General features: G+C 35.6%; 1 protein-coding gene across 2 annotated transcripts in view; it reads left to right on the forward strand.

The window, feature by feature from the left end:
- Positions 1–23,880, forward strand: part of COL21A1 (collagen type XXI alpha 1 chain) — a 200,229-nt gene that overhangs the window by 69,867 nt on the left and 106,482 nt on the right. The window contains exons 3-9 of one of the 2 annotated variants that reach the window (XM_065543895.1): positions 6,493–7,044; positions 15,804–15,972; positions 16,067–16,283; positions 18,642–18,815; positions 19,989–20,066; positions 22,136–22,144; positions 22,451–22,534. In XM_065543895.1, the coding sequence (XP_065399967.1) occupies positions 6,493–7,044; positions 15,804–15,972; positions 16,067–16,283; positions 18,642–18,815; positions 19,989–20,066; positions 22,136–22,144; positions 22,451–22,534 (1,283 nt within the window). Of the gene's footprint in view, positions 1–6,492; positions 7,045–15,803; positions 15,973–16,066; positions 16,284–18,641; positions 18,816–19,988; positions 20,067–22,135; positions 22,145–22,434; positions 22,535–23,880 lie in introns of those variants that run through there. The other variant, XM_065543894.2, reaches the window with a different exon arrangement.

Here is a 23,880-nt window from a genome sequence, read left to right on the forward strand (position 1 = left end):
CATACTGTTTTCCACAATGGTTGAACTAGTTTACAATCCCACCAACAGTGTAAAAGTGTTCCTATTTCTCCTCATCCTCTCCAGTACCTGTTGTTTCCTGATTTTTTAATGATTGCCATTCTAACTGGTGTGAGATGGTATCTCATTGTGGTTTTGATTTGCATTTCTCTGATGGCCAGTGATGACGAGCATTTTTTCATGTGTCTGTTGGCTGTATGCATGTCTTCTTTTGAGAAGTGTCTATTCATATCCTTTGCCCACTTTATGATGGCGTTGTTTGTTTTTTTCTCATAAATTTGTTTGAGTTCTTTGTAGGTTGTGGATATTAGCCCTTTGTCAGATGAGTAGATTGCAAAAATTGTCTCCCATTCTGGAGGTTGCCTGTTCACTCTGATGGTAGTTTCTTTTGCTGTGCAGCAGCTCTTTAGTTTAATTAGATCCCATATGTCAATTTTGGCTTTTGTTGCTGTTGCTTTTGGTATTTTAGACATGAAGTCCTTGCCCATGTGTATGTCCTGCATGGTATTACCTAGGTTTTCTTCTAGGGTTTTGATGGTTTTAGGTCTAACATTTAAGTCTCCAATCCATCTTGAATTAATTTTCGTATAAGGAATAAGGAAAGGATCCAGTTTCAGCTTTCTACTGATGGCTAGACAATTTTCCCAGCACCATTTATTAAATAGGGAATCCTTTCCCCATTTCTTGTTTTTCTCAGGTTTGTCAAAGATCAGATGGCTGTAGATGTATGGTATTATTTCTGAGGACTCTGTTCTGTTCCATTGGTCTATATCTCTGTTTTGGTACCAGTACCATGCTGTTTTGGTTACTGTAGACTTGTGGTACAGTTTGAAGTCAGGTAGCATGATGCCTCCAGCTTTATTCTTTTGACTTATGATTGTCTTGGCAATGCGGGCTCTTTTTTGGTTCCATATGAACTTTAAAGCAGTTTTTTCGAATTCTGTGAAGAAACTCATTGGTAGCTTGATGGGGATGGCATTGAATCTCTAAATTACCTTGAGCAGTATGGCCATTTTCATGATTTTGATTCTTCCTATCCATGAGCATGGTATGTTCTTCCATTTGTTTGTGTCCTCTTTTATTTCACTGAGCAGTGGTTTGTAGTTCTCCTTGAAGAGGTCCTTTACATCCCTTGTAAGTTGGATTCCTAGGTATTTTATTCTCTTTGAAGCAATTGTGAATGGAAGTTCATTCGTGATTTAGCTCTCTGTTTGTTACTGGTGTATAAGAATGCTTGTGATTTTTGCACATCGATTTTGTATCCTGAGACTTTGCTGAAGTTGCTTATCAGCTTAAGGAGATTTGGGGCTGAGACGATGGGATTTTCTAAATATACAATCATGTCATCTGCAAAGAGGGACAATTTGACTTCTTCTTTTCCTAACTGAATACACTTGATTTCTTTCTCTTGCCTGATTGCTCTAGCCAGAACTTCCAACACTATGTTGAATAGGAGTGGTGAGAGAGGACATCCCTGTCTTGTGCCAGTTTTCAAAGGGAATGCTTCTAGTTTTTGCCCATTCAGTATGATATTGGCTGTGGGTTTGTCATAAATAGCTCTTATGATTTTGAGATACGTTCCATCAATACCGAATTTATTGAGCGTTTTTAGCATGAAGGGCGGTTGAATTTTGTCAAAGGCCTTTTCTGCATCTATTGAGATAATCATGTGGTTTTTGTCTTTGGTTCTGTTTATATGCTGGATTACGTTTATTGACTTGCATATGTTGAACCAGCGTTGCATCCCAGGGATGAAGCCCACTTGATCATGGTGGATAAGCTTTTTGATGTGCTGTTGAATTCGGTTTGCCAATATTTTATTGAGGATTTTTGCATTGATGTTCATCAGGGATATTGGTCTGAAATTCTCTTTTTTTGTTGTGTCTCTGCCAGGCTTTGGCATCAGGATGATGTTGGCCTCATAAAATGAGTTAGGGAGGATTCCCTCTTTTTCTATTGATTGGAGTAGTTTCAGAAGGAATGGTACCCGCTCCTCCTTGTACCTCTGTTAGAAATTGGCTGTGAATCCATCTGGTCCTGGACTTTTTTTCGTTGGTAGGCTATTAATTATTGCCTCAATTTCAGAGCCTGTTATTGGTCTATTCAGGGATTCAACTTCTTCCTAGTTTAGTCTTGGGAAAGTGTAAGTGTCCAGGAAATTATCCATTTCTTCTAGGTTTTCTAGTTTATTTGCATAGAGGTGTTTATAGTATTCTCTGATGCTAGTTTGTATTTCTGTGGGGTCGTTGGTGATATCCCCTTTATCATTTTTTATTGCGTCTATTTGATTCTTCTCTCTTTTCTTCTTTATTAGTCTTGCTAGCGGTCTATCAATTTTGTTGATCTTTTCAAAAAACCAGCTCCTGGATTTATTGATTTTTTTGGAGGGTTTTTTGTGTCTCTATCTCCTTCAGTTCTGCTCTGATCTTAGTTATTTCTTGCCTTCTGCTAGCTTTTGAATGTGTTTCCTCTTGCTTCTCTAGTTCTTTTAATTGTGATGTTAGAGTGTCAGTTTTAGATCTTTCCTGCTTTCTCTTGTGGGCATTTAGTGCTATAAATTTCACTCTACACTATGTTTTAAATGTGTCCGAGAGATTCTGGTGTGTTGTATCTTTGTTCTCATTGGTTTCAAAGAACATCTTTATTTCTGCCTTCATTTCGTTATGTACCCAGTAGTCATTCAGGAGCAGGTTGTTCAGTTTCCACGTAGTTGAGCGATTTTGATTGATTTTCTTAGTCCTGAGTTCTAGTTTGATTGCACTGTGGTCTGAGAGACAGTTTGTTATAATTTCTGTTCTTGTACATTTGCTGAGGAGTGCTTTACTTCCAACTATGTGGTCAATTTTTGAATAAGTGAGATGTGGTACTGAGAAGAATGTGTATTCTGTCGATTTAGGGTGGAGAGTTCTGTAGATGTCTATTAGGTCCGCTTAGATGTCTATTAGATCTGCAGAGTTGAGTTCAATTCCTGGATATCCTTGTGAACTTTCTGTCTCATTGATCTGTCTAATGTTGACAGTGGGGTGTTGATGTCTCCCATTATTATTGTATGGGAGTCTAAGTCTCTTTGTAAGTCTCTAAGGACTTGCTTTATGAATCTGGGTGCTCCTGTATTGGGTGCATATATATTTAGGATAGTTAGCGCTTCCTGTTGAATTGATCCCTTTACCATTATGTAATGGCCTTCTTTGTCTCTTTTGATCTTTGATGGTTTAAAGTCTGTTTTATCAGAGACTAGGATTGCAACCCCTGCTTTTTTTTGTTCTCCATTTGCTTGGTAGATCTTCCTCCATCCCTTTATTTTGAGCCTATATGTATCTCTGCATGTGAGATGGGTCTCCTGAATACAGCAAACTGATGGGTTTTGACTCTTCATCCAATTTGCCAGTCTGTGTCTTTTAATTGGACCATTTAGTCCATTTACGTTTAAGGTTAATATTGTTATGTGTGAACTTGATCCTGTCATTATGATATTAGCTGGTTATTTTGCTCGTTAGTTGATGCAGTTTCTTCCTAGCATCGATGGACTTTACATATTGGCATGTTTTTGCAATGGCTGGTACCTGTTGTTCCTTTCCATGTTTAGTGCTTCCTTCAGGGTCTCTTGTAGGGCAGGCCTGGTGGTGACAAAATCTCTAAGCATTTGCTTGTCTGTAAAGGACTTTATTTCTCCTTTGCTGATGAAACTTAGTTTGGCTGGATATGAAATTCTGGGTTGAAAATTCTTTTCTTTAAGAATGTTGAATATTGGCCCCCACTCTTCTCTGGCTTGTAGAGTTTCTGCCGAGGGATCTGCTGTTAGTCTGATGGGCTTCCCTTTGTGGGTAACCCAACCTTTCTCTCTGGCTGCCCTTAACATTTTTTCCTTCATTTCAACTTTGGTGAATCTGACAATTATGTGTCTTAGAGTTGCTCTTCTCGAGGAGTATCTTTGTGGCGTTCTTTGTATTTCCTGAATTTGAATGTTGGCCTGCCTTACTAGGTTGGGGAAGTTCTCCTGGATGATATCCTGAAGCATGTTTTCCAACTTGGTTCCATTTTCCCCCTCACTTTCAGGCACACCAGTCAGACATAGATTTGGTCTTTTCACATAATCCTATATTTCTTGGAGGCTTTGTTCATTTCTTTTTCCTTTTTTTTACTCTAGACTTCTCTTCTCGCTTCATTTCATTCATTTGATCTTCAATCATTGAAACTCTTTTTTTTTTTTTTTTTTTTGAGACGGAGTCTCGCTCTGTCTCCCAGGCTGGAGCGCAGTGGCCGGATCTCAGTTCACTGCAAGCTCTGCCTCCCGGGTTCCCGCCATTCTCCTGCCTCAGCCTCCCGAGTAGCTGGGATTACAGGCGCCGCCACCTCGCCCGGCTAGTTTTTTTTTGTATTTTTTAGTAGAGACGGGGTTTCACCGTGTTAGCCAGGATGATCTCGAACTCCTGACCTCGTGATCCGCCCGTCTCGGCCTCCCAAAGTGCTGGGATTACAGGCTTGAGCCACCGCGCCCGGCCTGAAACTCTTTCTTCTAGTAGATTGAGTCGGTTACTGAAGCTTGTGCATTTGTCTCGTATTTCTCGTGTCATGGTCTTTGTCAGTTCGTTTATGGCCTTCTCTGCATTGATTATTCTAGTTATCCATTCTTCCATTCTTTTTTCAAGATTTTTGGTTTCTTTGCACTGGTTACGTAGTTCCTCCTTTGGCTCTGTTAAGTTTGATTGACTGAAGCCTTCTTCTCTCTACTCGTCAAAGTCATTCTCCGTCCAGCTTTGATCCGTTGCTGGTGATGAGCTGCGTTCCTTTGGAGGGAGAGATGCGCTCTGATTTTTTGAATTGTTTGAATTTCCAGCTTTTCTGCCCTGCTTTTTCCCCATCTTTGTGGTTTTATCTGCCTTTGGTCTTTGATGATGGTGACGTACTGATGGAGTTTTGGTGTGGGTGTCCTTTCTGTTTGTTAGTTTTCCTTCTGACAGTCAGGACCTTCAGCTGTAGGTCTGTTGGAGATTGCTTGAGGTCCATTCCAGACCCTGTTTGCCTGGGTATCAGCAGCGGAGGCTGCAGAAGATAAAATATTGCTGAACAGTGAGTGCTGCTCTCTGATTCTTGCTCTGCAAGCTTCATCTCAGGGGTGTACCCCGCTGTGTGAGATGTGAGGTGTTGTTCTGCACCTAGTGGGGGATGTCCCCCAGTTAGGCTACTCAGGGGTCAGGGACCCACTTGAGCAGGCAGACTGTCTGTTCTCAGATCTCAGCCTCCATGCTGGGAGATCCACTGCTCTCTTCAAAGCTGTCAGACAGGGTCATTAACATCTGCAGAGGTTTCTGCTGCCCTTTTTTTTTTTTTTTTTTTTGCTATGCCCTGTCCCACGAGGTGGAGTCTACAGAAACAGGCAGGCCTCCTTGAGCTGTGGTGGGCTCCGCCCAGTTCGAGCTTCCTGGAGGCTTTGTTTACCTACTTAAGTCTCAGCAATGGCAGGCGCCCCTCCCCCAGCCTCGCTGCTGCCTTGCAGTTAGATCTCAGACTGCTGTGCTAGCAATGAGGGAGGCTCCGTGGGCGTGGGACCCTCCCAGCAAGGTGTGGGATATAATCTCCTAGTGTGCCATTTGCTAAGACCCTTGGTAAAGCACAGTATTAGGGTGGGAGTTACCCGATTCTCCAGTTGTTGTGTTTCTCAGTTTCTAAAGGGATTCCCTTCCCCCTTGCACTTCCCAGGTGAGGTGATGCCTTGCCCTGCTTCAGCTCTCGCTGGTTGGGCTGCATCAGCTGACCAGCGCCGATTGTCTGGCACTCCCCACTGAGATGAACCTGGTACCTTAGTTGAAAATGCAGAAATCACCCCTCTTCTGTGTCGCCCACACTGGGAGCTGGAGGCTGGAGCTGTTCCTATTTGGCCATCTTGCTCGCACCCCCCGGGAAAGTCTTTTTCTTTCCACAACTGCTTATAACTTGTTCAAATGTAACTTGCACCAAATATGGTATTTTTTCCCCCAAAAAGGACCTTAGGATGTGCTGACCACATGTGTTTCCTGGTAACTCGAAACAAGAATCTCTATCTCTACTAAGCAAGGAATAGCTTTATACCTTTAATCATAGATTGTTAGGACAATTTGATGCTCTGACTATATCATTCACTGAATATGAGACATCAGACCTTTAGAAACTCATCTTGGATATAATGCAAGAGTTGATTCATTGGGTGATCTTGGTTCATTTAACTTTTATCAACTATTAATATATCAAAGATGAAATTTTATTGGCTAGCTAAGTCCTGAAGTTGGTAGAAAATCTGTTTTTAATTTTTTTCTCCCTATTGACTGGCTTATATTTTTGTAAATATTTCAGGTTAGCATTAAGCTACCCATATTTCATTGACAATTTAAAATAAGCAATGATGTTAGTGTATAGCTGAAACTCATAAATTTAAAATCTCTCCCTTTTTGCTTTTTATATAAAAGATGTGCTATGATGGTTTTCTTTTGCACTTAGGTTGTCGTACTGCTCCGACAGATTTAGTTTTCATCTTAGATGGCTCTTATAGTGTTGGCCCAGAAAACTTTGAAATAGTGAAAAAGTGGCTTGTCAATATCACAAAAAACTTTGACATAGGGCCAAAGTTTATTCAAGTTGGAGTGGTTCAATATAGTGACTACCCTGTGCTGGAGATTCCTCTTGGAAGCTATGATTCAGGAGAACATTTAACAGCAGCAGTGGAATCCATACTCTACTTAGGAGGAAACACAAGGACAGGGAAGGCTATCCAGTTTGCCCTCGATTACCTTTTTGCCAAGTCCTCACGATTTCTGACTAAGATAGCAGTGGTACTTACGGATGGCAAATCCCAGGATGACGTCAAGGATGCAGCTGAAGCAGCAAGAGATAGTAAGATAACATTATTTGCCATTGGTGTTGGTTCAGAAACAGAAGATGCCGAACTTAGAGCTATTGCCAACAAGCCTTCGTCTACTTATGTGTTTTATGTGGAAGACTATATTGCAATATCCAAAATAAGGGAAGTGATAAAGCAGAAACTTTGTGAAGGTAAGCCTTAAAATGCCTTAATATAATTTGGAAACAATTAATAATTGTGCTTTTTACATTTTGATATAACCTCTGCATTAACACTGGTGTAGATCGTTGTATTTAATGTCAATTATAATGTTACAACATTTATAATGTTATAAATGTTATATTTACACTGTGAGCACAAATTTTTTGTGTTATATGTATTTAGGATAAATTTTGGTTTTAAAAAATAATTTACAAATCTACATATGGAAAATACAATATTTTGTAACATTTATTATTTTTCCTTTCAATTATAACATGTCTATGGTAGAGATTGTAGAAAAAAGGCACAAAGAATAAAAATATATATAAATCACACATAATTGTATCACCCCATTAATGAGTTTTTCTATATTTTACATTCTAGTTTTTTTCCTTTTTTCCCTGGTATGTTTTATTTTACTCTTCTGCCTAAATCAAGATACTATTGCATATATAGTTTCCTACTTTGTTTTTGTAGTATATACTCTTGTGTATAAAATTTTTATACTCTATTCACATGATAGCAGGCAAGTTCCTACTGTAATTTATTTTAAATTTTTCCTGTTTTTGTACATTTAGTTTATTGTTTTGCTAATATAAACGACAAAAATGAATATTCTTGTACATAGTTCTGAGCTAGAATTTCATTATTTCTTCAGAAAAAAAGCTTCAAATTACTGACATATTTAAAGTTAGGGAGAAACATGTTAAAATTGCACTTTAAAAAAGCTTAATTTCCCTTTCGCACAACATTTGAAAATAAAATAACAGTTTATTAATTATGTTTATGTTGTTTCATAAAATCTAACTTCATGTTCATGATAATTGCATGGTATGGGAAGGTCCCAGTTTTGGTAAATATTAATCCTATTAAGGCATAGACATGCTAATGTTCACATTATTTTAGGGGAGAGTAATTTTTTATATCTCTTATTTTTTAATAATATAGGTATTTAGTGTACCGTATTAAAGTAATATTCATATAAAGTGAATATTAGTTTGTCTACAAAAGCTCCCAAAGTGGGTGGCTTCACAGTTGACAAAAAAATCCTGTGTGTTTCTGGGTTAGGAAACAAATTATATCATTCATTCCTCTGTTTTCTTCACATTTGCTTGTGGGATATGGTAGAGGAAAACATTTTTAAATTTTCGTATTTAAGAGACTATAAAAAATTAAACATCTTCTTCCATGAAACTTTAAGTAAAGGTACTATAACTACAAATCGCCACTACAGTTCTTTTTATGAATCTCTAGTGGTAAGATTTTGTTGACGTTTATCATCCTGAACAGGCAAATAGGATTTAAATTTTTAATATGTGGTCATATTAGTTAGAATTCTTTGGTTTTGAAGCCAGGTATTTTTTCATTCTTAAAACAGACTTTTCCTGGAGAAATTTCATTTATCATTCATTTTTATCTTTAAATGTAAATGTAACTGATACAATGTTTGTTCAATATTTGCTTCAGAGACTTTTTCTGTGGATCTGTATTTTGGTAGATGCATTCTATTTTAATGATTCTAACTACACATGAAAGAGTAGGTGTGCTTAAAAGAGTTAAACATTCTTTTAGCTAAGATGTATCATCTATAAACAATCAAAATTGCAATCTTGCCAAATATATTTTCATTCACACTCGAAAAGATGTAAATAATTTCTGTGACTAATCAGCACGTATCTGCTGCACAATAGCCATCTTTTAAAATGTTTTTGAAATTGCACTTATGGAATTTATATGGGTGTTCTGCACTTGACTTTTTATACTTGATTAGAGTATGATTAATGCAGTAAACTAAAACATTGCTATATTACAACAGCCACAAACCATGTAATCTGTGTTTGAATCATCTGACAAATTCACAAATGCTTTTTCTTTGATACATACTTAACTTCTACTTTGAAGTGTTAACATGTAGGATGACCATTTCCTAATACTGTTTATTTTTACACTCTGCTGTAGTTAAATCACAATGAACAAAATATTATTGAGTTAAGTAATATTTACCGCAGTTTATTTCATCTTTGTGGACCTATGATTTCTCTGGAAGAGTTGTATCTAATACTTTCCTTTCTCTGATGGGTGATGATTCCTTTATCTGTGTGAAAGACTTCTGCTGCTGCTGCTGCTGCTACCACTACCACTACTACTACTACTACTACTACTACTACTACTGCTACTACTACTACTTCTACTCTTACTACTACTGCTACTACTACTACTGCTACTTCTTTTTCTTCCTCCTTCTCCTTCCTGCCTCCTTCCTTCCTCCTCCTCCTTCCTTTTCCCCCTTCCTCCCCCTTCCTTCTTCTTCATTTCTCTTTCCCCCTCATATAAAAGACATTAACATGAAACCTAGTCTCCTAACATTTTTTAATGTACAGTATTGTGAATTATAAGCACAATGTTGTGCAGCATATCTTTGGAACTTTTTCATCTTGCTTGACTGCAACCTCCATACTTCCTTCCCTCCCTCCTTCTCTCCCTTCCTTCCTTCCTTCCTTCCTTCCTTCCTTCCTTCCTTCCTTCCTTCCTTCCTTCCTTCCTCCCTCCCTCCCTCCCTCCCTCCCTCCCTCCCTTCCTCCCTCTTTTCCTTCCTCTTTCTTTTTTTTTTTTTTTGATAATGGCCAGCCTAACATGTATGAGGTAACATTTCATTGTAGTATTGATTAGAATTTTTCTAATCATTAGTGATGTTGGACATTTTTTTCATATACCTGAGGCCATTTGCATATCATTTTTGGAGAAATGTTTATTTAAGTCCTCTGTCCATTCCTTAAACAGTTTTTTTCTGTTGCTGAGTTGGAGTTTTTTATTTATTTTGAATGTTAACCCCTTATCAGATATATGGTTTGCAAATACTTTATCCCACTTCATAGATTGCCTTTTTACAGTGTTTTTTTCTCCTTTGCTGCACAGAAGCTTTTTAGTTTGCTATAATCTCAGTTGTCTATTTTTGCTTTTTTTGTTGCCGGTAACTTTGGAATAAATTCAAGAAATCATTACCAGACTGATGTTATGAAGCTTTTCCCTAGTTTTCTATTAGAAATGTTATAGTTTCAGGTCTTATGTTTAAATCTTTGAGTTGTTTTTTGTATGTGGTGTGAAATAAAGGTCCAATATTATTCTTTTGCGTGTGGATATCTGGTTTTCCCAGCACCATTGATTGAAGAGATCCTTTCCCCATCAGGCAGCCTTACCACCCTTGTCAAAGATAAGTTCATTGATGCATGCAAGAGTGTTTTCTGGGCTCTCTATTGTGTTCCATTTGTCTATATGTTTGTTTTTATGCCTTTACCGTACTGTTTTGATTACTCCAGCTTTGCAATATATTTTGAAATCAGGAAGTGTGAGGCCTCCAACTTAATTTTTGTTTCACAAGATTGTTTTGACTGTTTTAGGTCTTTTGAGGATTCATATAAATTTTAGGAATGCTTTTTCTATTTCTATAAAAAATGTCATTGGGATTTTTATAGGGATTGCATTGAATCTGTAGATCACATTAGGCAGTGTGGAGTTTTTAAGTAATATTGTCTGCCAATCCATGAACACAAGATATATCTCCATTTATTCCTTCTTCAGTTTCTTTTATCAATGTTTTGTAGTTTTCAATGTACAAGTTTTTTTGATTCTTTGGTTAAGTTTATTTCTAAGTATTTTATTATTTTTATGCTTTGTAAATGGGATTATTTTCTTAATGTGCTTTTTAAATTGTTGTTATTGTATAGGAACGCAACTGATTTTTATATGTTGAATTTGTATTCTCCAACTTTGCTTAATTGGTTTATTCTAACCATTTTTTTTTGGCATGGAATCTTTTATGTATAATCATTAGGGTTTTCTATATTTATTCATGCTATCTGTGAACAGAGATAATTTTCTTTCGTGATTTGAATCCCTTTTATTTATTTTCTTGCCTAATTCCTCTGGCTAGTACAATGTTGAATAGAAGTGGTGAAATTAGGCATCTTTATCTTGTTCCTTGTCTTAGAGGAAAAAGTTTTATCATTTTACCATTGAGTATGATGGTGGCTGTGAACTTTTCAAATATGGTCTTTATTATGTTAAAGTAGTTTCCTTCTATTCCTTACTTGTTGTGTGCTTTAATCATAAAATAGTGCTAATTTTTGTCAATTTTTTCTGCCTCCATTGAGATAATCATATGTCTTTATCCTTCATTCTGTCAAAGACACATTTATTGATTTTATATGTCAAACTCTTTCATCCTGTGGATAATTTCCATTTGGTCATGGTGTATAATGTTTTTGATGTGCTGTTAAATTCAGTTTGTTAGTATTTCATTGGGGATATTTACATCTGTATTCATCAGTGATATTGGCTTGTAGTTTTATTTTATTATGGTATCTTTTTCTGGCCTTAGTATCAGGTTAATGCTGGCCTTATTCACTCCTCTTCAATTTTTAGAAAGATCTTAAGAAAGATAGGTATTAATTCTTCTTTAAATGTCTGGTAGAATTCACCACTGAAGCCACCTGGTACTAGGCTTTTATTGTTGGGGTGTTTTGATTACTGATTTAAATTTCCTTTAATCTCTAGTTATAGGTCTGTTCATATATTCTATTTATTCATGTTTCAATTTTGGTAGGTTTTGTGTTCTAGGAATTTATCCGTTTCTTCTAGGTTACCAAATTGTTGATATATAGTTGTTCATAGTGGTCACTTAAAATCCTTTTTATTTCTGTGGCATCAATTGTAACATCTCTTCTTTTACTTCTTGTTTTATTTGAGTCTTCTCTCTTTTCACTTAATCTAGTTAAAGATTTGTTATTTTGTTGATTTTTTTCCAAAAAAGCAACTCTTGGCTTTGTTGATTTCTTTCTATTTTCTATTTTATTTATTTCTGCTTAAATCAAAATTATTTTTTTCTTTCTGCTAACTTCGGGCTTAGTTTGTCTTTTTTTTTTTTTTAATAGGTCCTTGAGGTGTAAAGTTGTTTATTTGATATCCTTTTTCTGTTTAATGTAGGCATTTATTGCTATAAACTTCTCTCTTAGTACTGTTTTCCTGCATCTCATAAATTTTGGATGTTGTGTTTTTGTTTTCATCAGATATTTTCTAACTTTGTCTCTGATTTCTTCTTTGACCTAATGGTTGTTCAAAAGTGTGCTATTTAATTTTTACATATTTGTGAATTTTTCAATTTTCCTCCTGTTGTTAATTTTTAGTTTTATTCCACTGTGGTTGAAAAATACACTGGTGTTGATTTCAGTCTTCTTAAATAAGACATGTTTTGTGATTTAACATATGGTCTGTCCTGGAGAATGTTTCATGTGCAGTTGAAGGGAATATGTATTCTGCTGCTGTTTGGTGAAATATTCTGTGTGTGTGTCTGCTAGGTTCATTTGGTCTATGTTCAAGTCTTCTATTTCTTTATTGATCTTCTGTTTGAACGTTCTAATCATTATCAAAATCCTTTAGTATTATTGTGTTTCTGTCTATTTCTCCCTTTAGTTCTGTAAATGTCTGCCTTATATTTTTGTTACCATGGTGTTGGCTGCATATAGAATCATAATTATTATATCTTCCTGGTGAATTGACCCTTTTATCATAATAGGATATCTTTCTTTGTCTGTTGTTATTGTTTTGTACTGTGTGATATAAGTATAGACATCTCTGATGTCTTTTGGCTACCATTTGCATGGAATATCTTTTTTCATTTTTTCACTTACAGCCTATGTGTGTCCTTAAATTTAAAGTGATTCCTTTTCATTTCTTTTCTCCTTTCTTTCTTTCTCTTTTCTTTTCCTTTCCCTTTTCCCCTTCCCCCTTCCCTTCCCTTCCTTTCCCTTCCCTCCCCTTCTGCTTCCCCTTTCCCTTTCCCTTTCCCTTTCCCTTTTCCTTTCCTTTGTCTCATTCTGTTGCCCAGGCTGGAGTGCAGTGGCATGATCATAGCTCACTGCAGCTTCAACCTCCCAGACTCAGTCAATCCTCCCACCTCAGCCTCCTGAGTAGCTGGGACTACAGGCACATGCCAACATGCCTGGCTAACTTTGTTGTTTTTGTTTGTTTACTTTTGTTTTTGTTTTTGTAGAGATGGAGTTTTGCCATGTTGCCCAGGCTAGAATCTTTTATAGATAGTACATAGTTGGATTTATAGCTCTAAACCATTCAGCCTCTCTATGTACTTTGATTAAGGAATATAATCACTTACATTTAAGGTAATTACTGATAGGAAAAATTATTATTGTCATTTTGGTAATTATTTTCTATCTTTCCTGTAGCTTTTTGTCCCTTTTTTTTGTTTACTGTCTTCCTTTGTGTTTTATTGCTTTTTTTATGGTGATGTCCTTTATCATTTTATTTATCTTCCACAAATATTTTCTTTGAGGTTATCATAGGGGTTATATGAAACATGTAATTATAACAACTATATTTTAAGTTGGTGTGAAATTAAATTACATATAAATATTCTATATTTTTACTACCTCTCCTTTGTTACTGATGCCACAAATTGCATCTTTTTATATTTTATATCTGTTAACATATTTTTAAGTTACAGTTTTTAAAAATGCTTTTGTCTTTTAACTTTTACAACAGAATTAAAAGTCATTTATGTACCACTATTACAGTATTACAGTATTCTGTCTATATATTTACTTTTATCAGAAAAATTTATACTATCTTTTCTTTTTTTTTTTTTTTTTTTTTTTTTTTTTGAGACGGAGTCTCACGCTGTTGCCCAGGCTGGAGTGCAGTGGCGCAATCTCGGCTCACTGCAAGCTCCGCCTCCCGGGTTCCCGCCATTCTCCTGCCTCAGCCTCCTGAGTAGCTGGGACTACAGGCGCCCGCCACCGCGCCCGGCTAATTTTTTGTATTTTTAGTAGAGACGGGGTTTCACTGTGGTCTCGATCTCCTGACCTTGTGATCCGCCCGCCTCGGCCTCCCAAAGTGCTGGGATTACAGGCTTGAGCCACCGCGCCCGGCCAGAAAAATTTATACTATCTTATGCTTTTATGTTGCTGTTTAGTATACTTTTGTTTGATCTTGAAGGACTCCTTGAGAATTTCTTATAAGGCAGGTCCTTGGTGATGAACTTCCTCAGCTTATATTTATCTAGAAAAGTCTTTATTTCTCCTTCATTTTTGAAGAACAGTTTTGCCAATCATAGCATTCTTGGTTGGCAGGTTTTTTTTTCTTTTTTTCCTTTCAGCACTTTGAATATGTCATCCCACTCCTGGCCTGCAATGGTGCTATTGAGAAATCTGCTGATAGTCTTATCAAGGTTCCCTTGTACATAAAAAGTCTCTTTTTTTTTCTTGCTGCTTTCAAAATGTGATCTTCACCTTTAACTTTTGACAGTTGGATTATAATATGTCTCAATGTGGATTTCTTTGGGTTTAACTTAGCATATATTAGGCTTCTTGAATTCGAGTGTCCATATCCTTTTCCAGATTTGGGAAGTTGTTGGCCTCATTTCTTTCTTCTTTTTTTTTTTTTTTTGAGACAGAGTCTCGCTCTGTTGCCCAGGCTGGAGTGCAGTGGTGCCATCTCGGCTCACTGCAAGCTCCACCTCCCAGGTTCACACCATTCTCCTGCCTCAGCCTCCTGAGTAGCTGGGACTACAGTTGCCTGCCACCGCGCCTGGCTAATTTTTTGTAATTTTAGTAGAGATGGGGTTTCACCGTGGTCTCGATCTCCTGACCTTGTGATCCGCCCGCCTCGGCCTCCCAAAGTGCTGGGATTACAGGCGTGAGCCATCGCGCCCGGCCAGCCTCATTTCTTTAAATAAGCTTTTTGTCCCCCTTTCACCCTCTTCTTTTTTTTTTTTCCCTGGAACTCCCAAAATGCATATATTGGTGTGCTTGATGGTGTTGCATAAATCTCTTAGGCTTTCTTCACTCTTTCTCATTCCTTTTTCTTTTTGTTTCTTTTTGTTTCTCTAACTGGATAATTTCAAATGCCTAATTATTGAGTTTGCTGATTCTTTTCCCTCTGCTTGTTAAAGTCTGCTATTAATCATCTTTAGTAAATTTTTTCAGTTATGGTATTCTTCAGCTAAAATATATCATACTTATTACTTATATAGCTGACTATGTAATGCTAACGATTGTTCTTCAGAAAATACTCTTTATAAGTATGATTAATATATAATTAATTATAGAAGAGATAATATGTCCAGTTGAAGAACTTTCATGACTAGATGGGACCCAGGTTAAGTTTTTTCCAGAGAGATAGACTAATGATATTTGAACTGTAGAAATATAAACTGCTTGAACTGGAAAGAAAATCAAGAACAGAAAATAATTTTTACCCCTGAAATGCTAAGAATGCAAGAAAAGAATTTCAGTGTTCATTTTTGAATTCAACAAATTAAGAGCATTATCCAAAGTTGTATGACTAGTTGATAGGAAATCCTGGATGAGAATCACAAATCCCGTTCCATTGTTTTTCTTTTCCATAGGTGTTAGATTGTCTCATATTGCTATTGTCTCAAATTTTTGCTAAAGACAATACATTAACAAATATTTATCTTATATTTTTGTTTTACATTTATTCCCCATTTTTAGAGAAAAAAAGCATATTAAGATCTCACTCTTAAATGTGTAAAATACTTCTACATTTTCTCAGAAAATGTATTCATGTACATTTATATACTATACATTTGTATACGTGTGTAGATTTTATAATTCCAATTATAGAATACTATATTGTTTAGTATTTCTCCCTTGATTTTTCTTTTCTTGTTTGAGTTGTCCATGATTAATCAACTTTTATTGCTTTTGCTTTATAGAATCTGTCTGTCCAACACGAATTCCAGTGGCAGCTCGTGATGAAAGGGGATTTGATATTCTTTTAGGTTTAGATGTAAATAAAAAGGTTAAGAAAAGAATACAGCTTTCACCAAAAAAGATAAAAGGATATGAAGTAACATCAAAAGTTGATTTATCAGAACTCACAAGGTATATATTGTATGTTGACACAACTTTTTGGGGGGCATATGTCTATGGACATGTCAAGAATTCTTTAAGCTTACACTTGCTCTTCTTTTTGTAGCAATGTTTTCCCAGAAGGTCTTCCTCCATCATATGTATTTGTGTCTACCCAAAGATTTAAGGTCAAGAAAATATGGGATTTATGGAGAATATTAACTATTGATGGAAGGCCGCAAATAGCAGTTACCTTAAATGGTGTGGACAAAATCTTACTATTTACAACAACCAGCATAATTAATGGCTCACAAGTGGTTACCTTTGCTAGCCCTCAAGTTAAGGTAAAGATGCCTGGGATAATACCATGATTATGATATTAATGGGGAAGCACCATTGGGTTTATGTGTGTTGGGAAAAAGAGGGCTGTAATTTTAACATGACTGGAAATATTTTTACCTTAAATTTTAATGTTTCTGTATTGAGGAAAACTAACAAACAAAGGAAAATTGTTTCTTGATCAATATGGGGACAAATGCTGAGGGGAACTGACATATTCTGAGTGCCTGCTACTAGGTACCAGGCACATTTAATTATAATAGCCATCCAATAAAGAAACCATTGCTCCCATTTTGCAGACAAACTAATATTCAAGTATGTTAAGTTCTCCCTCAAAGTAGAACAGCTAATAAGTGATGACATCAGGAATTAAATTTTGGGTCTAGATGACTTCAAAGTCCATATTGGTCTGTTTTACACTGCCATGTTCTACAGGATATTTACATAAAGATATATCTATTAGGATATTAAATACTGGGTAGATAATAGACATGAAATTTACCTTAATTTAGGAGGACATTTTATTTCCCCAAATGGAATACATATTTAATAGAATATATAAACTTTAAAAAGTTTATTTTCAAAATCATGTTTTCAGAATCCAGATACAATAATAAAAGTAATTAAGTTTTGCTCATTATTATAATTATGATAGTCTAAAGGCATATTACACAGTTTAGGAAATATATATGGTAACATAAAGTATGCAATTTCTTCATTTAGTAAGTATATTACATTAAAAATATTTGTTGTCTGCTATCTTCATTAAAGCCAATGTGCCAGATTCTGTAAGAAATGACAAATAAATAAGGCATGTTTTTTACCTTCAAGGAGCTTATTTATAATAGGATATTCAAGGCAACTGGTATCAAATAGAAGTACAAAATGTTAGTGGAGTGTGGATGAGAAAATGTGTTCTAACATAAAGTAAGAGGAAATCTGCACAAATGAAATAATTTTTGAACTGGACCATTCAGGATGTATAGCATTTTGATGGAGATGGATATAAGAGCACATTAAATAAATGATTCAGTATTGAGTCATCATGTGTCTAATAAAATGCAGGGTTTTTATTTAGAGAATGCAAAGTGACTCTCTGGTGTTTAGAGTATAAGATGCATGGAAGAAAAGGCTATCTAGGTGCAAGCCCAATTTATGAGGGGCCTGGAAAGCCATATAATGTGGTTTGGACTTTATTCAGTGAATGTTTCATCAAAAGGTCTTGACCATAAATGTGTCAGGGTCAAGGCAATCTTCTCTACTTCTTTTTCTTCATTTGTCCATAAATAATACTTTCAACTTTATCCTAAAATTAGGCCAGATCCTTGGGATACAGAAATTAATAAGATGGAACATCTCCCCTAACAGAACTGTAGGGAGAGAGATTAATTCTAGTGGTGATCTGAAGGATGGCTTGGAAATGAAAGGGTCAGAGATCGAGATAGATTTGAAAGTTATTGAAGTAAAACAAGAGTTCCATAAGCCTAAATTATGGTGGTGACAATGAAAATGAAGAAATGAATTTGAGTCATGTTGAAGAAATATATTGGGTAGAACTCTGCATCTGGTTAGTTACTGCAACTCAAAGAAAGAAACTTATGTTTAGAGGATGCTATTATGTAGGGAAATAGGGTCAGGAATAAAATTTCTGGGGAGTAGTTCAAGTTTATTTTGTTACATACCTTGTTGGGCTAATTGTGAAACATCCTGAAAAATTATTCCACCTAGTATTAGAATTACAGGACCCATGCGTAGGAGAGGTACAGGCTGTTAGTGTAGACATGGGAGTTATTACATAGCAGTGATAATTGGCCTGGAGGAATGACTGAGTCAAAAAGAGAGAGTGAAAAATGTCCAGAACAGACCTATGAGGAATGCCCTCATTAAAGGGTAGGTTGAGGGAGAAGAACACTTAGAGACAGAGAGAGAGAATCAGCAACTAGAGAGGAAGAAATGAAAATGATCAAGATGGTTTGAATCCCAGAAGTTGAGTGAGAATATAAAAGAAGATTGATTAGTTATGGGGCCCAAAGTTGCAATGAAATAAACAAGATGAGGCAGGAGAGAAGCCATTTGGATTCAGAGATTATTAAACTATTTATGATTTTGAGGAAGTTGCTTTAGTAAGTTATTTGACACAGTTTCTTTGAAATATGTAATAGGAACTCAGATAAGGATTAATGAAAGAATTGGTGGATAGCATATGAGGTCCAGCTTGGGTTAGGATGAATTAATGTATAATACAGTCAGTCTTTGTGGGATGAAGTTTCTCAGCAATGGTTAGGAGCAAGGCAGTAAGAACAAAGAAAGTAAAATATTGTTAGGGGCTTTATTGATGAATCTTCCACACTTTCTTTTTGTAGACGTTGTTTGATGAAGGCTGGCACCAAATTCGTCTCTTAGTAACAGAGCAAGATGTAACTCTGTATATTGATGACCAGCAAATTGAAAACAAGCCCTTACATCCAGCTTTAGGGATCCTGATCAATGGGCAAACTCAAATTGGAAAATATTCTGGAAAAGAAGAAACTGTTCAGGTAGATAAATAATGATTCACTCTTTGAATTATATAGAATGAAACTTTTGCTCTCTTTTGTAATAGTTTTCACCACATTTAATCATATTTAACTTAATTATGAATTCCCTTAAGTTGTTCACCAAAATGTGGTCAGTTCGTTAGTGAAATTTTGTGTATGTATATGTATTAAAATGCAGAATTGGACTTAATTCTGCATTTTAATACAGAATTAAAATTATTCTATTTTATAAGAATATTTAGAAAAATGTTCCCCTGGGTTCAGGATAGAATTCTACATTTCTAGGAAACGTTAATTTCATGTTTCCCAAGAGAAACATAGTTTAAGTAATGAATTTGGAAAAGAGAATATAGTTTCATCTGTAAGTGGGGCTGTAAAAATGTCTTTGTAGCTGCAAGGATAAAATTAGATTAATTCATGTCAGGGTTCTTCACAAACAAAACTGTTCCTTAAAAATAAAGCAATTGTGGTATGTTCAAATTATACGTACAAGTTTTGTTTTGACTTTTTGATACCTTCTTAAACTGGAGTATCTATTTTTGGATGGAGAAATGTGTCTGTAAACGCCATTTCTAGAAAAATCCTTTATTTGAAAAGGTATGTCCCTCCTGCACTGTTTCTATTAAAGGAAGATTCTGTCATTTTCATACGTGTGTTTACACATGTGGTCTCTATGAATTAATCCTACATGTCAAATTGTAGTAAATAGTTAAACATTAACAGGTGCTGGGCCTACTAATCACACAACGCTCCATGCTGGCAACTAAATAGCGAAGACCAAAGATGGTTTCTTGAGTCCACCCTATACCATCAGGAATGTTGTAGAGATTAGGATAAACACAGAAAACTGGGAAAACTTTTAAGTGTCCTACAAAATGCTCTTTAGATTAGCTTTTAATACAGGAGTACTAAAAAAGCCTCACTGAATTCCGGGAGAAAATTGGAGATTTGCTCTCGGTGCTAGGGAATTTTTCTTCAGTGGTTATGTCGCATCACATCTTCATAGTGTATGTTAAGTATTAAAATTTTGTATTTTTATTGTTTTAGTTAAATGCTGTGATGTAAACCTTACACAATTACTAACCATAGTGGATGTTTCTATGTATCTGAGTTGCTCTTATAAAACAAGTTGCTTGTGCCTCAACTTTAATTCTACTGGGTTTATGTTTTTAGTTTGATGTCCAAAAGTTGCGAATCTACTGTGATCCAGAACAGAACAACCGGGAGACAGCATGTGAGATTCCTGGATTTGTAAGTAGGAGGGATTGTTTTTTTCCAAGATGTTGCTTTAGTACTTTCAAAGCAATAAATAAAAAACAGATAATATCTGAGTATTAATTTAATATGTAGAATTAATTTTATTTTTTAATGCTAGTGGAAGTGAAGTTGCATGAAGAAAACGTATTTTGAGGTTATAGTTGAAATGAAGTTGTTATATGTCATTGTGCAAGTGTGAATGAAAGACCACAAGAAAATGTTTTCTTGTTTTGTTTTGTTTTGTTTTGAGTTGGAGTCTCAGTCTTGTCACCCCGGCTGGAGTGCAGTGGCGCGATTTCGGCTCACTGCAACCTCCGCCTCCTGGGTTCAAGCAATTCTCCTGCCTCAGCCTCCCGAGTAGCTGGGATTACAGATGCCCACCACCACACTCAGCTAAATTTTGTATTTTTAGTAGAGACGGGGTTTCACCATGTTGTTCAGGCTGGTCTCGAACTCCTGACCGCGGGTGATTCGCTGGCCTCAGCCCTCTAAAGTACTGGGATTACAAGCATGAGCCACTGTGCCCAGCCAGTAATGTTTTTCCCATCATCTATGACTATGACTATTCCAGTGCTCAGGTAAAGCAAGATGAGACCTGCTCCAGAAAAATGTAAGATGCTTTGTCTGAATGCCAGTGTGTGAAATGCATTATTATACTTAATGTAATCATGTATAATATAATATGACAATATAATAATGTCTATTAAACATGTGGACAGAACACCCCAAACAGCACAGTTCTGAAGAGCAAGAAATAATTATTTTTCCTTAGTGAAATAATGAATAGATACTTTTCTTGTTGATACCTAAGTAAAAATTTATTATAGTTCTAGAATGTAAGCAGTGTTTCTAGTTATTTAGCTATTTTCATTAATGTGTTAGGAGGAAAAAGATTATAAGCTACAATGTTATAGCATCTCATGGTGTGTGTGTGTGTGTGTGTGCGCGCGTGCGTGTGTGTGTGTGTGCATGTGTGTGTAATCAATCCCCTTTCCCCTGGGCAAAAATTGGTGTATTACTGCTAGTGGAAATATGGTAGAATGTTGTACAACTTTTTGACAATGTGAATTCCCAGGGATATTTGGGTCAACCATAGTTTTTAAAATGTGTGTAGTTATGTTGTCATCATCTTCTTTTTTCCTATCAAATGGAATAATGTATGGATCCACATATTCTAAAACCTTGAAGCACAGAACAGCACATTGAAAAATTCTGTAATCAAACAGAATTTTCTAGAAAGGATTTATTCTGGGTTTTCTAGATAAATAACTGTTTAAGCACTATAGTTTTAGATATTTATAACTTGAAATATAAACCTCTTTTAAAAGTGTTAATAAGTCATGGCATTTGAGAATTCACTGTGGATACTTCATTTATTGATGTCTCTGCATTGACATATGATAATTACCATTATCCTCCCATATGATGAAGCACAGCTTTAGATAGCTGATTTTGAATGCTCACTTCCACTTTATGTTTTAATGTCTCCTTCCCTACTCTCAGGTGTGACTTTCTGTGGCCTGTTTGCCTTTTGTACCTTCAATCCAACCTTCTCATTTTTGAACTAATTTTTATTGTTTGGAAAGATGATTGTCCTTTTAAAATTGTGTGTTATTTAATAAAACACAGACTATTTTAGGAGAAGCTCTCCTAAAGTGCAAGATTTTAATGCATGCAGTTTGTGACTTGCTAAGATGTGTTTCGACATTTTTTTTTTCTGGTTCTTAAATGATTTCCTGAAATTTCAAGACAACATATAAATCTCATCTGGAAATATTTTTTATCTTGCACGGCTATTATATCAAGCAGCTCTGGTGTTTTAATTTTCTTCTTCTACTCACCTTAAAAAAATATATCCTTTCTGTATTCTCCTATATGAATGGAGTAGTAGCATGTATAGATAAGTGACTTTTTAGGATAAATACAGGGAAATATTTTGGTTCTTGTTGGTTTTCATACTTCATATATCTCTAATGTGGATGGTGAAATATCTGTAAATTAGGCTGATAATTTATAAATTTTATTGAAAACATTTTAATACACATTTGTTGTTTTTCTTTCAGAATGGAGAGGTAGGCTTGGATACTATTGTTCCCCTTAAGGTAATATTTGTATTGTGGGACCGTTTAGCTCTTTTCCAACAACTGTAAGTATGAATATTAGACAAATAGAACCCATTTTTATGTAACTTCAATGTATTTAATATTTATAGATTTTGTGATTTGGAATTTCCTATTGGATTGGGCTAAATGAAATTTGAAAGTAAATGTAGGATATTTTTACCATTTTACACAAATATCGAAATGCATAAACATATGTGTGCATGCACCTATATGTCTTTCCATGCTTGTTGTCTGTTTCCATTTTTGTCCTTGTAGTGCCTTAATGGTCCCAGTGATGTAGGTTCAACTCCAGCTCCCTGTATTTGTCCTCCGGGAAAACCAGGACTTCAAGGCCCCAAAGTGAGTAACGCCTAACTTGCTGTTTTTGTTAAGACACACAAACAAGAGCTGGGTAAACCATACAATTCCTAATCACCATTGATCCTGCTGAGAAATTTCTATCTGATGTCTTATATAGTTTAAAACCTCAGTTTTAGTCATTTTTTTATCTAGAAAAACAAGTGTATTCTAATCTAGTCTAGATTAGACTTTTGAACCTAAAACTGATATCTGTCATCCACATTAAACTGAGACAGTATTATTTGTTTGGTTGTTTTCTTTCTCCAAATACTGCTGCTAGATCCCAAGAACAATACTTCCTTAGAATCTGGTAAAAAATGAAGAAAGAGCATTTGTTAAGACATGGTCTGAATTCTTAAATGTCTGAATTCATAATTTGTCAAAATAATTTTTGGATGGAAAAAATGAAGTAAGAAATTTAAAATTGATTTTATTATTGTAAGTTTGATTTGAAGTTAGAGCCACGTACATTTATTTCACTTAATCATGTACTTTTGGGGAGTATATTCTTTTAGTCATTTCCATATTTCCATATATGCACTTGTTCCAGTTACATTTACATATTGATTTGTATACAAATGTACATATACATTTTTATATGATTGGAGCCATTGTGTGCATACTACTTTATAACTGGTTGTTTTATACATAATATGTTCTGAATATTTTTCTATGCAATTTAATATTAATGACTAATTTTTTTTTTTTTTGAGATGGAATCTTGCTCTGTTGCCAGGCTGGAGTGCAGTGGCACAATCTTGGTTCACTACAAGCTCCGCCTGGTGGGTTCAAGCTATTTCCCTGCCTCGGCCTCCCGAGTAGCTGGGATTACAGGCATGCACCACCGCGCCCGGCTAGTTTTTTGTATTTTAGTGGAGATGGGGTTTCACCATGTTGGCAAGGATGGTCTCGATCTCCTGACCTTGTGATCCGCCCACCTCTGCCTCCCAAAGTTCTAGGATTACAGGTGTGAGCCACTGCGCCCGGCCTAATGGCTAAATTTTTAAGTAAGTTGTGTTACTTGTGGCATCACTTAGACACAGCCTAAGTAAGACACTCAGAAGTGTAGTGGTTTGTCCATGATAGGTAAATCTTGTTTACTTAACATTATATTAAAATATCACCTAAATAAAATAATGTGTAACTTGAAAGCAGGTATGTTTCCCTAAGCAAAAAGATAATGTTTACGTGTATTGATCACCTCTTACTTGAAGTAACCATAATCATTTTTGTTAAATATGAATTATAATGTTCATTTAGACTGAATTTTCTGATTAGTGTTTCAATTTTAGTATATATGCTGCCAAAGTCAGTTTGTAATTAGTGTTTCAATCGTCAAAACTGAA

The sequence above is a fragment of the Macaca fascicularis genome, chromosome 4 (genome assembly GCF_037993035.2).
Source record: "Macaca fascicularis isolate 582-1 chromosome 4, T2T-MFA8v1.1".
Classification (NCBI taxonomy): Eukaryota; Metazoa; Chordata; class Mammalia; order Primates; family Cercopithecidae; genus Macaca; species Macaca fascicularis.